Source organism: Phaenicophaeus curvirostris, chromosome 25, assembly GCF_032191515.1.
Source record: "Phaenicophaeus curvirostris isolate KB17595 chromosome 25, BPBGC_Pcur_1.0, whole genome shotgun sequence".
In the NCBI taxonomy this organism is placed as follows: domain Eukaryota; kingdom Metazoa; phylum Chordata; class Aves; order Cuculiformes; family Cuculidae; genus Phaenicophaeus; species Phaenicophaeus curvirostris.
In genome coordinates this window covers 2,960,377-2,973,740 of record NC_091416.1, presented here as the reverse complement: position 1 = coordinate 2,973,740, position 13,364 = coordinate 2,960,377, and the positions used below count along the sequence as shown (strand labels likewise).

Sequence of the window (13,364 nt, the reverse complement as noted above, 5' to 3'; positions counted from 1 at the left end):
AGTGGTGGGTGCTGCTCTTTCTCTGAGCTTCTCATCTTATAGCAAACAATAGAAGGAGTTGCTTTGTCAAGTCCCAGTCCATGGTTTTCAGAAACCCCGGAGGGAGATGGTGTTAACAACAGTCTGTGGCAGACAGACACATTTCCACGTCCAAGAACAGAGTATCTGCCTCCTCTCTGCTGCTCCATCGTCCCAGGAATCCAAACAGAACTTGCCTCCCAGCAGATGAAATCCCACTGTACACAAAGACAACCCCATCTTGGCTACAGATGCTCCCCACTCATCCCGTTTATCTCCACTAGCAGCAGCCCAGCACGGCCCTTGTGTTCCAAGTCACTTCCTAAAGCTTAAGATGTTTCTGCTTCCTTGCCACAGAAAAGTCACTTTGGTGACCCCTGCGCTGAAATTGAGACAGCTCGTGGTGGTCACGCTGCCACATTTAAACACATAAAAAAAAAAAAAAAGAACAATTCACTAAGTTAGTAGCGGCAAAAATCCTCAGAAAGGAAAAATAAAATGTACATCTCCATCCCATGTTGTTTCCAGCCTGTTCATTGTGTACCATTTACACCAAGACTAACCAGGTCCTTCGTAAAAAAGAAGAAAGTAATCATGAAATAAATAGATGTTGACACCAGTGGGATTTCAGGGGTGTTATAATTCATCATTTTTCCTGCTTTCTCCTCCAGTTTCTGTCTTCTCGGTTTTGGACCCTGTGTAAAGAAGCAAACTCAGTTACACGTTGCAGCAGTTTTCACAGCAGCAAAGCAGTGCTGAACACCCCTGCCATTTATTAACTATTCCATCAGGCTCTCAGGCCATGGTACAGGCACACGTGGGACTGAGGATCAGCTGCAGGGGCACGCAGTCACTTCGCATCGAACAATGGAAGTGTGGGGACAGTGAGGAACCAACGTTTGTGTCCTCCTTGTTGCAGAATTAACAACTGCTTCCCAGTCAGGGGTTCTACCATGTCACTGCCTCCTACAGCAAAAAAGGAGGAAAGCAGCATGCAGACTGCTTATGCTTGTCGCTACCGAGTTCAGCCTGCTAGTGAAACATTTACTCACCGGCGTCTGAGCCAGGCTCATCGCCTATTGCTGCTTTCTCAGCTGCAGGAGGTTCCTCAGCTGGACCGACATCCTCAGGTTTATCTGTGTTCAAAACAGAAAGGAACAACAATTAACACTGAATATGCAGGGGAGTGGGTGCAGGCAGATGAGGCAACTAGCAGTGAGGCATACAAACCCTGGTGCCCCAGCAGGACTGCAGCACTTCCCTCTCACAATGGATCTCTAACTCTCAGACAAGCAGCACAAAACTGCTCCTGACTTCCCACTGCCTCTGTCTGCCAGGTTTTACAGCCCAAGATGCCCTGGAGATTCACTGGTTGCACAGGCAAGTCACCTCTGGAGCTGAGACTACAAGCAGGATCTCTGCTGATGAACAGCAATCTAACAGGCCAGGGCACTTGGGACCCAAGGATCTTAAAAAGTTTTTTTTCCTAGGCCCATCTGAGCCACAAACCTCTCTCATCAACAGCTCCTTCTGTTCCTCAATATTGGATGTGATGTTAAATACTTGCTGCAGAGGACCAGGAGGGACCGATGGCTTACAAGGCAGCCAGCAACCTGACAGATCCTGACCTGCTGCCCCAAGGAAGTTTATAAACATTTTCTATTCCTCCACAGAAATAAACCAACAAATGCTGGGGGAGGAGGACACTGCAGTACCTGTGCTGCCCCAGTTCTCCTTGCAAAGGAGGAGGAGGATCCTTTGATCCCACAGTGAACTGCTGCTTTCATTTATTTAGCTCCCTTTCACTCCAGGCAGAGACACAAGCACGTTACACGTGGTAACAACATGCTAGGATTCAGATACGTACTCCCCACCTGCTCCTTACCTTCTTGTTTCCCCTCCGTGGGAGGGATAGTGTCCTCAGTCTCAGAGGCTGCTGTAGCATTCTTGCCTGAATCTGTTTTCGTGGTGTTCTTCTCCTTTTTGGGTTTGGGTTTTGCAAACTTGGCCTTATTCAGGAGATACTGCACTTCCCTGTCCAGGGCTGCAATCTTGAGCTCTATATCTTTGGACAGCAGGATGGGTTTCTCAGCAGGAGGGAGCTTGTTCTGTTCAGCCAGGGTCTCGTTTTTCCAGGTCTGTGGGACGGGAGGGAAGAGGTGCTTTTTGTTTCCCAGAACCACTGTACATCGCTGTATCTCAAAGCACCATTCCTGGACCTTCTAACTTACTCAGGACAACACTTCCACCAGCTTCTCAGTTATGCCCACACACAAGACAAGACCTGTTACCCTCCCGGAGTGGTCTGGGGTCAGCCTGGGCATTAGAAAACACTGACACGCTGAAGAGCTTTGCTGGTGGCACGGGAACAGGACATGCATACTCTGTCCCATGACCTTGAGGGAAAGTCCACGTCCTGTTACTTTGAGAGGAAACAGCTCAAACCACCACCCTGCCCTCCCTCGGCACCACTTTATTACCGTTGTTTCATTGATGGCTTTTTCCAGCGTACTCAGCTCCACTTCTGTGAATATCTGGTCAGATTCTGGAATCATTCGGGCTCCCCTTAGAGAGAAGAATGTTTATTTCTGATAAACTGAAGGGACTGTTTACAGCTGCAGTAATCATCATAATCACTAGCACATACCAAACAAATAGTGCAGTTTACATTTGTGTCTTTTTGCATCTGCAGGAAACAGCCCTAAATCAATGCTAAGAATGGAAAACAGAGCCAGCAAACAAGATCAGAAAAACAGGGAGGAGAAAAAACTGAGGCCATAGAACCAAGAGAGAAAATGACATTGGCATCTCTGACATCACATGCCCCTCCTTGTTCTTACTTGAGAAAGATGGTTGAGTGGTTGAGCAGACTTTCCAGGGCAGCCAGACGTTCTGGCCACTTTCTCCTTTCCTCAACACGGAAGAAGAGGTTCCTGCAAAGCTTTTTCAGCTCTGAAAGCTTGTCTTTCAGCTCCTGCAAACAGGAGAGAGGGGAAAGGAGACCATCAGTTTGTCCACTGCCGAAAAACCATGAAACCTCAGAAATTAGAGTTGCGGTTTTTATCATTCTCTCTGTCAACTAGACTACTTTGATACACAAAAAACGAGCCATAGGACCAAGCTTTATGTGGAACCAACAGGTTACTGCTGAAGCTGTTGAAGATGTACCCATGGCTGGAAGAACGTCATACTTTGTTCTGTGCGTAATGCACTGAGCAAGCGAGACACTTTCAATCAGATTATTATACAAAGGATCGAGATGGATCAATTCTATCAGCCCACATGGTGATTTCTGCGTTCTTAACAGTAGACCAGCATCCTAACTACGTGCAGCCATACCTTCGTCGCTGCTGCGTAGCCCTCATCCTCCATCCAAGTGGAAGCCTCACTAAGCTTTCTGGAAATTTCTTCTCTCTGCTCCTCTGTTGAGACAAACTGATACTCCTCTTGGTAAAGCTTGTCCTGCAAGAACAACGCCAAGTGTTTCCATCAACGTCACCGAGCCTGGAAGCATAAACTGGCACTCCTGTTACTCCCTGGAGCACAATAATAATGCACCAGGTACAGAGAGACACCCACCCACACCCACCAGGTACGTGATGGTAAAGCTGAAACAACTGTGGTTACACACACTTAACCTCTTCTGCACAAGAGCTCTGGAGAAGCTGTAGCTTCTGGTTTGGGATACTGGAAACCCAAAGTTTAATGTGTTGGATGCACTGAAGGGAACTGTTTGTTTTGTATAAAGGAAACCACCCAACTCCACACAGGCTCGGGAAGCGTCGCAGTAGCAGAAAAAGTGACAGAAAGATGACAGCTGGGGTCTTCAAATCAGCTTCCCTGGTTCAAACACCTCCCCTGTTTTCAGATCTGCCAAGCTGCATCAGACAATTCTGCCTATTCCCTGGGAATTCTCATTTCTCTACACCCCTCCCCTACCTGGGTCTCGAAGATGAAGGACTCCAAGCTGTTGGCTGATTTTTCTCTCTCCTGTTTCTCTAGATCTCTGATTGTCAAGTCTTGAAGCCTAACATACAAAGAGAAATCAAAGGTAGCAAGTGCCTTTAGATGAGCATCACATCACACGCATCAGCTTCTGACAGGAGCACTACATGAGCCATCACCGTCCCAAAGCAATTCACTTTCTTTAACTAGAGCTCAACCCAGCAGAGCCATTGCAAACCTACTTTTTCATCGAGCTCTTCAGCTCCTCCTCCAGCAGGTCAGGCACATCATTTACATCCACTTCCATAGTGATCTCATGGACGACCTTCTGCTTCTTGGGCACTTTGATCTTCTTCTCTTCCTCTGTTTTGCTGACTGTGCTGTCACCGGAACTTTTAGACGGTTCTTCCTCTTTCGCGGTCTCTCTGTTTTCCTTGGGATCCTGTAACAGATTCAGAACATTCTCAGGGAAGGGAACAGAGCTGCAGATTTGCAACTTTTTCCAAGGCACTAATGGGGAAAGAATAATTCCACTGAGGAAATCCCACTTTTCAGACACCAAAATCACAGTCCCATTCCTTCAACCTGATGCTCACCTGAGACTCTAATTTCTCGCCTTCTTCCTTTTTCTGTGACTCTGATTTTGGAGGGGCAGTTTCTTCCTCATCTGGAGACTCCTGCTTTTCTTCTCCCTGCTCTTCACCAGCATCTTCCACGCTGCTTTTCTGGTCCTGTTTCTCCCCCTGCTCCTCTTTACCTGCTTCTGGAAGGCTTTCTTCTTCTTCCTGGTCATCACAGGCGAGCAAAGAGGAAACCAAAAGCGTTTTTAGTGTAGAAGTTCCATGCAAATGTTTCACAAAACAGATATCTCTGCAAAATAAAAATCAGCACTCGCAGCCAGAGCAGCCATTAGCAAGGGACTGTGCTGAGCTGGAATATTAATGAAGAATCACTTCAGTGCAGGACACGACTCTGCGACAAAGCGCTTTCATCTCGCTAGCAGGAAATGTAACCACTGCTGCCAGCACAACAGCAGCTGAGCCTCTGCAGCCCAAGAGAAAGCAAGGAGCCTGCCAGGCACCTCCACAGATAGAAGCCTATTCCACACACAGTCAGGACAATTAAAACAAAAAAGATTTTGCCAGAAACAAGTCCTGTAGCATTAGTCTGCCACTGCTGGACTTGCCAGCAAAAGACCACAAGTTTCTTTAAGTGCGTGCCACATGAAAATAGGAATACAGCACTTTCTGGAAATCCTTAAATTGCTGCCAAACACCTCTAATTCTGCTCAAATGAGCCTCTTCAGCAGTCCCAGCAGGGCCCAGGGCCTCCATCCTGCCAGCGATCCCCCTGGGGCTCACCTGAACCGAGTCTGTCAGGTTCTCTCCAGCCTCCGGCGTCGGGCTGCCCCCCCCGAAGAGGCTTGAGATGGTGTTCCCGAGTTCTGCCGAGGGGAGACAAAACAAGCAAAATACTATCTATCCAAAGGAGGAAGAAATTCATCTTCAGTGCTCGGTTCCTCCCCTTACAACCACAATGACCACCAAGGGGCTCCTTTGGTGGGGTAGCTACAGAAACTCATCCTTTCCTGACCTCTGTGTGTTTTCACAAGCACAGACAAGTGCGGCTTCTGCATCTGCTGGAGTATGACCTGAAATTTGTAACTCCGACTATAAAAAATTTCAGGCTTCACCCTGCATTAGCCACCCCTGCATCTCTCCTTCACCTCCAAGCATGCAGCTTTCCAACTCCTCTCTACAGGGAAGAATGTTCTAAAATCCGAGCAATGAAAGCACAGATAAGGGCACCACAACCCAGACAAAAAGGGAGAATGGTGTGGGGTTGTAGATACAGAATTTCCCTGCAGGACAGACCTGATGTTAGCAGCTGTGGCTGAAGAAAGATGAAACAACTCCTATTTCTCAAGTTGCAGTACATGCCACAGCCACCATAGCAACATAAAGCATTTCAGCTTTCAAAGGGCTTTTAGGTTATTTTTGAGCCGTGTATGCCATTAGAGGCCACAGCTAGCTGTTTCAAGCAGAGATATGCTTTAGCTGTTTCAGCTACTGCAGGTGAAACACCTCAGCTCGTGCAAATATTAATGGTCAGCACTTACTCGTCAGCGTCGACTCCTCCTCCAGCTTGTCTTCCACCAAGGTCTCAAATACAGATTCCACCTTGGAGAGGGGCGCACAGAATTAGTTGTAAGCAGGGACAGGATTGGGGAATACACAAGCTGACAAACATGACAACAGCTGAGGTGCTCACCCGGTCAAGACTCAGTACTCCACTCTCATCCATGTTGAAGTGAGCTTTGATGCCTTTGGATTCATAGTCCGAGTGCTTCTTGAAGCTGTCCCCAACTCCCTTTAGCCTCACAGTAGTGAGATTGAGAGAACCAAAAGCCCTGGCAACACAGAGACAAAAGCAGAGAGAAAACACAATATAAGACAGCTGCAGAAGACCTAATCTCGTGTCACAGACACTTCTGCAGTGATGGAGAGCTGCACAGAGCAAGGAAAACCACAGTTCTGTTTGCTAAAGCGCACACAACTCCGAACAGATCTATACACACGCACTGGTGGCCACCTGGATTCACAGGCTGCCTGCCAGTCACGTTTCCCAGCACAACACGCTGCAGTGCCCCGGAGCTGCCTGCTCAGACGCCTCAACTCACCGCAAGTTCTCCTGGTTCAGGAAAGACAGGTCCCCATAGTTGACATAGAACTCAAAGTCGTCTGTGTAGCGGTTGAAAGTGATAACTTTGCGCTGTGGATAGGGTGCCATGCGCTGGAACAAAATCCTCTTGTTGTGCTTTAAACTCTTGGATTTATCATCCTCCTCAACTTCACGAGTAAACTCCACCTGCAACAAACAGAAAACACGGCTCAGAAGGCCCGAATTTCCTCTACGGCATCTTATGTCAGACGTCCGCAGCGTTTGGCTGCTCCACCTCATGCAAAAGCTGAGGGACAGGTAAGTGTTTCTTAAGAGATGTTTCTAATGTGCCTGGCTCCTTGGATACAGTAAGACAAAGAGAGATGTCCATAACATCCTTACTGACAGGAATCCAACAGGTGACCCAGAACGTTTCTCCCAGCACATCCCCATTTACCCACGCCTTGCAGAGGAGAAAAACTAAACGTTACCTGGATAGGAAACACAGCAGCGTCCCGAACAACAAAAGGCTTCACCTTAAAGGCTTTGCTGAGAGCAGCTGCCTGGTAGACCGCACCCATCGCGGCTGCCTCATCAGCGTTGATATTCTTGCCCAGTTCTTCTCTAAGAAGTGAAAAGCAACAGATGTCAGCTCCGCAGCCACTGCCACAAACTTGTCAGTAGCAGGCAGACAAGAAGGGGACCTCACATACTCACTTGCCCACAGCTTTCAGCAAAACCTCCTGCACTTTGGGGACCCGTGTGGCACCGCCAACTAGAATCACCTGGTCAATTCCATCCTAGGGATTGGAAACAGGCACCTTGTCTTCAGAAAGCAATTTATGAAAGCTAAGTTCAGGGCTTCCTTATGCTCCTTCCCCAGTCACCACACGCTGACGCGGTGCTCTGACAACATCCACGCTACATCCTGCTACCCCAGGGCATGACAAGTGCCCCCTGGATCTCAGAGGGGCAGATGGAAACCATGGCAGCACAAGGAACCTGGCATCAGGTCTGTCAAATAGGGACAAGTCACTTGAAACGTGCGACTTGACTTAGAACTACAGACTGTAGCTTTATACCACGGAAGCCTGCGACTCAGACAGCAAGCTGGAGTAGGATGGACAGAAACCTGGACTCTAGAAGGCCTTGCATTGAATATCAAAGCAAAAAGATGCTCAAGAACACCGTGGCACCCTGGGAGGGGAGCCTTTAACAAAGCAACAAGTCTCTCAAAGGACTGCAGCGCGCTTAGCCCAGCGCAGACCGCAACAGGGCTTCTAAAGGGAGCACTTGCAAGAAAAGCCTGAACAGCAGTGATGGTGCTTCCAGGCACTGAAATAAAACGTCAGAAGACCCGAACCAGCATATGAGATAAAAAAAAGGAAAGATCAGCATTTCAAACCTCCAGCCCAAGAGTAAAGCTTTTTAACAGCAAAAAACACCTCCTCCAAGTCCCTTGGAGGGAGCCACGATTGCTCCTGCCTAACATCGCAGCAAGGAACCTCCCTGCAGCAGCAACTCCATTCTGCTACATTAACCAGCATCTGCGCCTCTCAGCAGTGCTGATAACACCATCAGCGATGCTTTGATCATGACAGGACAGCAGCTCCGTGCACAAGAACTTCAGGCTTGTTAATGCATTCCTTAACCTACCAGGCTCATCTCTGCGCTGCTCAGAGCCTGCTGCACAGGTCCTGGGACTCGCTGGAACAAGTCAGAGCACAAATCCTCAAATTCTTGCCTTGAGACCTTGGCCTTGAAGTCGATGTCATCTAGCAGCCCCTCAATCTGTCCAGAAAAAACCAGCCAGAATGAAGTTATTCCCGGAGCATTCTCCAAGCAAAACCTTTGCCCGACTTGCCCCGTGTGCAGAGTTCCAGCTTTCTTAACCCACCAGTTATTAGCAAACCTCACACAACTCGCTCTCCTCCAGCCCATTCCCCACCGGTGCTAAGTGGCACAAGTTGAGAGGAACCACCAGTGTCATGGCCTTCACCCCAGGAACACCAGCAGCAATCCCTGCCACATACCCACAGTGTTCCTACACGCCTGTCCTTAACCCTGCCTGCCACAGCCTTCAGAAAGCTGGAAACACTGGATCAAGAGGTCAGACCTGTGCCATGTGGTCAGCGTTCGCGCTCAGGACGGTCTTGAGGCGGTTGGCCTCCTTCAGAAGCTTGGCCATGGCCCGGGGATTCTTTCGGACGTCTTTTGAAGGATGCTGCTCGTTAAAGAGCTTTGCCAAATAGTCCCGGAGGCGAAACTCCATCTCTAAACCTCCAAGAGTACGGTCAAACCTGAGCAAAACAATGAACAGAGACATACAGGCTTAAACCAAGCTGAAGTACAAAGAACCTCCACCTATTTCATACACATGCAGAGCAGCAAGTGGTCAAAAAAGTAGCTGCAGCATCATCAGCTGTGGGTGACCATGAAAGAGCAAAGTTTTTTAAAGAAGACTGAAACAAAAAAAAAGAAGATTCACCACCACAACAGCCTTTGAGCAGGAAACTTCATTAAATTTATGGTAAAAGCCTCATTGCCAAGCACACAAAACAGCTGAGAAGCCAGCTCAGGTCACAGGTATTCTGGAGTTAAAACTGCTGGGTTGGTGATTCACAGCATCACCCCTTATCTGGCACACGTACTGCGTTTTCATCCCCGTCTAGATGGATATTCTGCTGTTTCCAACTCAGACACCCTACTTCGTAAGATTATAGGAGACAGGGTTTTGTGCAACTCATGCTGAATTCTTACCCCATGCCCTGGATCTGCAGCTGAGGTTGGGTTCCCGAGTCCTTCGTTTTCACTGTCTGATAGGTGACAATGGTACAAACGGTGCTGCCTGCTCCCATGTCATAAAACATGATATTCTGCAAAAAGAAGCTGGGATGGTGAAGCAGAAACACCTGGGTATGCCACATGAACAAGAACCTCGTATTTTGTGGTCAGTCTTCCAACGCCTTAGAAAACCGTGCATGTTATTCCCCCTGGATTTACAAAACAGGACCTCCTACCACCTGCCCTCCTCACTCCAGAAACAATTTTATCCGCAGTCCTTTCTCCCCCACATGCAGGCACCCTGCACCTCCCAGGTGCACGTACCTGTGCAGTGGCATTGATGTCTTTCCTCCGAAAAACCCCGTAGTTCAGCGCCACGGCAGTGTTGTCGTTGATGAGCTGCAGCACCTTCAGGTCGGCCATGCGGGCGGCATGTAGGACCGCTCTCCTCTCCGCCTGGTTGAAGTAGGCAGGAACCGTGATCACCGCGTCCTTGATGGGCTGCTCTGGAAGAGCCGCAGAGAACACATTTTGCCACACGCGGACTCGTTATACGAGGCGACAGCAGCAAAGCCAGAGAATCCAAGGTAAAGACTCATATACAGAACACAATCCTGAAGAGGCAGCAGCAGGATTCTCAGGGATGAATCTCTCTTTGTCTCAGTAAAACCAAGCAGGTGTTACGGATTGTCACAAAGCCAGATATCTGCTGGCCTCTGCCACACATCAAGATGTTGGGATGCGCTAGATTTCAGCAAACATCGTCTTCATGGAGCCTAACTCTAGGTTCACTCATAGTGAAGATGTCTCCCCTCACATCCTCAAAACACACACACACACACAGGTACTGTAAGAAACAGCTAAATCCTTCCAACCTGCAAACTCCTCAGCCAGACCACGTGAATAGTTGAGGACCATCCCCAGCATCTCCTCTGGAGAATACTGTGTCGTTCTACAACAAACAGAGAGAAAAGGAAGTTAGAGCCACAGCAGCAGCAGGAGGAGCCTGGCAGCCCCAGTCCCACCTGCAGGCAGCCCAGCAGCAGCCACTTACTCAGACAGCTTGAAGATAACGGTCTGCCTCTTCTCATCCCTCACCAGCTCGTGCTCTGGGAAGCGGGACTGGTACAGCGCCACGAGAGGATTGTCGATGCGCTTTCCCAGCAGATCCTGGAAGTACCTGAAGGCCACCTTGGGGGTCCTTATGGACTGCAGGAAGAAAACGCACATCACTTTGCTGCATTTTTTTCAGCTTTGCTGTTGCCAAACGAGCCTCTCCCAAGGTACATGGAGAACGGCTCTAGTCACAGAAGTTTGGAGGACAGGACTGGTACACGGAGAGCCAGGAACAGCCCAAGGGGATGAGAAGTGCAGGACAAGAAACAGTGCTGCCTAGTGCAGACACTGATCACCAAGGACCCGACAGTGGGAATGTATGTCCTGCATTGGACTGATGAGTAACACGGACTCCTACCATTCCTAGTGCGCTGTCCCCAAAGAGACGCTCGTTCTCCTTCAAAGAAACAGCCACAGGCGTTTTCCTTCGTGACTCTCTGTGTAGGAAGAGAGGAATAAACCAGTCAAACCTGTCACCAGCAAGGAAGGGCGTTCTTTCCCTTTCCGAAAGGCTACAGGAAGGCAGGTGGATGCCACCTGCGGAAAGGAAGGCCAGCCCCGCTCACTTAGGGGTTGCAGCAGCAGCACTGCCCTCCAGAGCATTTGCACCTCCTGGGTTCCTCACGGCACAAGCCAACACCATGCTGAAAGCACGGACAGACACCTCCCGCAGTCACAGAGTAAGCTGGGGGAGAAGGCTTTTTTTCCTTTCATAACACGTGAGAATTTAATGAGGGGCAACTCATTTCTGCTCCTGTTTGTGAGTTACCACACCATGCTAAGTATTTCGTCACGACAACTACAAATGGCTTGGAATTGTTCCAGGAGCTCAGTGCAGGCTCCCCACCTCCAAACGCCTCATTGCACACCATCAATTCCCTAAGGTGAGGCTACAACCAAATGACTTGCTGCGACAAGGCTCACCAGTCGCTTTCTAGAATGTGCCACTTCATGCTTCAGCAAGACTAGCTCTATTTTCCCTTCCCTCAACCAAGCAAAGTGAGTTCCCTTCTTCCACCAACATTTCAGGGTGAAAAACCCATTTAAATCTCACTCCTGACTCCCAGAATACAAGGATCGTTCTGCGTCTCGAGGCTGGGCAGCAGAACCAAAGCAGAGCTCGCGGAGGAGCGTGGAATCTGACCAGTGGCATCACAACAAACCTGCCTCCACAGAACTGGGAATGGGGCTTCCTCACTGGAACACAGTATGAGGCCCTTTCTCAAAGAAACCACGGCACAATCTGCCCCGTGCAGGCTCTCGATGTCTTGCTTTACAGGTCGCCTGTGGTGGGTTTCAACCTGCCCTGAGCAGGGACCAGGCCAGAACACTCACAACCAGAGACCAGGGGCAGGACAAGGGGGTGGCGTTGATGGAGCTCTCAGAACCCCGAATCCTCCCCAGGGTGGCCAGAATGCCCCGTTACCCCTCCCGGCCGCTCACTTGTTGAGGACGATCTCCATGGGCACGCCGGGCTTCACGATGGCCACCTTCATCGACTCGCTGCCCACGTCCACCGACATCACGGCCACGGACTCTGCAGGGGAGGGAAAGGGAGACCCCAGTCAGACCCCAGCACGCAGGGAGGGCACCAAGGCTGCTACCAGGCCACCCCAGAGCTCCCCCCGCACTGCTACCAACTGACCTGGGAGCTCCTGCCCTGGGCACTGGGAACTCCAGGAGCTCCCCAACTTCTCCAGGCACCGGGAAGTCCAGGAGACACCCCCCACCCAGGCACTGGGAACACCGGGAGCTCCCCCCCTTCTCCAGGCACCGGGAAGTCCAGGAGCTCCCCCCGACCCAGGCACCGGGAACACCAGGAGCTCCCCAACTTCTCCAGGCACCGGGAACACCGGGAGCTCCCCCCCTTCTCCAGGCACCGGGAAGTCCAGGAGCTCCCCCCGACCCAGGCACCGGGAACACCGGGAGCTCCCCCCTTTCTCCAGGCACCGGGAACACCGGGAGCTCCCCCCAACCCAGGCACCGGGAGCTCCCTAAGAGACTGAACAACCGGAGAGCACCCCGCCCGGTACCGAATAGCCCGGGAGCTCCCATGCCGGTACCGACTGGCCCAGGAGCTTCCCCCTCCCGGCACCGAATGGCCCCAGAGCTGCCCCCCAAGTGCAGGGCTCCCGTTCCGGGCCATCCCCCCGCCTCCCCGTCGGTGGCGGTACCTGCACCGGGCAGCGGGCAGCACAGCAGCATCACGATCAGCGGCAGCAGGGCCATCGCGCAGCAGCCGCGCCGCCCGGCCATGCCCCCGGCCCGCAGCCCCGCCGGCCCCGGCCCCGCCCGCACGCGGCGCGCGCTCATTGGGCCACGTCCGGCGGGGGAACCGGAAACGGGGCCGGGAACCGGAAACGGAGGCGGGAACCGGAAACGGAGGCGGGGAGCGGAGGGGGGCGGAGCGCGCGTGCGGCGGGGACCCTCCCCGCGAGCGCCGCCTGGCGGGCGGGACGCGCCTCGCAGCGGCCCCCTCAGTTAACCACGCCCCTTCCCTTAGCCACGCCCCCCTTAGCTGACCACGCCCCTCAATTATAGCTCCGCTCCTCCATTGGCTCCTCCCCCCTTAGCCCCGCCCCCACACGGTTCATTCCCATTCATAGACTAAGCGCCGTCTTAGCCACGCCCCCTCTTAGCCACGCCCATACCTGAGTCAACCCCCCACAGACCACGCCCCCTCACACAGACCACGCCCCCTCACACAGACCACGCCCCCTCACACAGACCACGCCCCCTCACACAGACCACGCCCCCTCACACAGTCCGCTCACCCACAGGCCACGCCCCCTCACAGCCCATTCACCTCACTGGCCACGCCCCCTCACGCAGGCCACGCC

At 51.5% G+C, this 13,364-nt stretch overlaps 2 protein-coding genes across 2 annotated transcripts in view; one reads left to right on the top strand and one right to left on the bottom strand.

Moving 5' to 3' along the window:
• CENATAC (centrosomal AT-AC splicing factor) overlaps positions 1-13,364 on the top strand; it is a 365,184-nt gene that overhangs the window by 18,875 nt on the left and 332,945 nt on the right. The gene's annotated exons all lie outside the window — the stretch shown is intronic.
• On the bottom strand, positions 537-12,768 carry HYOU1 (hypoxia up-regulated 1). The gene is made up of 24 exons (XM_069876304.1): positions 12,699-12,768; positions 11,968-12,061; positions 10,883-10,961; positions 10,463-10,617; positions 10,284-10,360; positions 9,733-9,914; positions 9,385-9,500; positions 8,741-8,924; positions 8,281-8,415; positions 7,342-7,424; positions 7,116-7,248; positions 6,644-6,831; positions 6,235-6,373; positions 6,083-6,143; positions 5,325-5,407; positions 4,560-4,748; positions 4,206-4,405; positions 3,958-4,045; positions 3,358-3,480; positions 2,859-2,992; positions 2,499-2,583; positions 1,904-2,156; positions 1,071-1,154; positions 537-713 (listed from the first exon to the last, which is right to left on the bottom strand). Exons 1-24 carry the CDS (start codon positions 12,751-12,753, stop codon positions 655-657), a joined length of 2,979 nt encoding a protein of 992 aa, XP_069732405.1. The 5' UTR covers positions 12,754-12,768; the 3' UTR covers positions 537-654.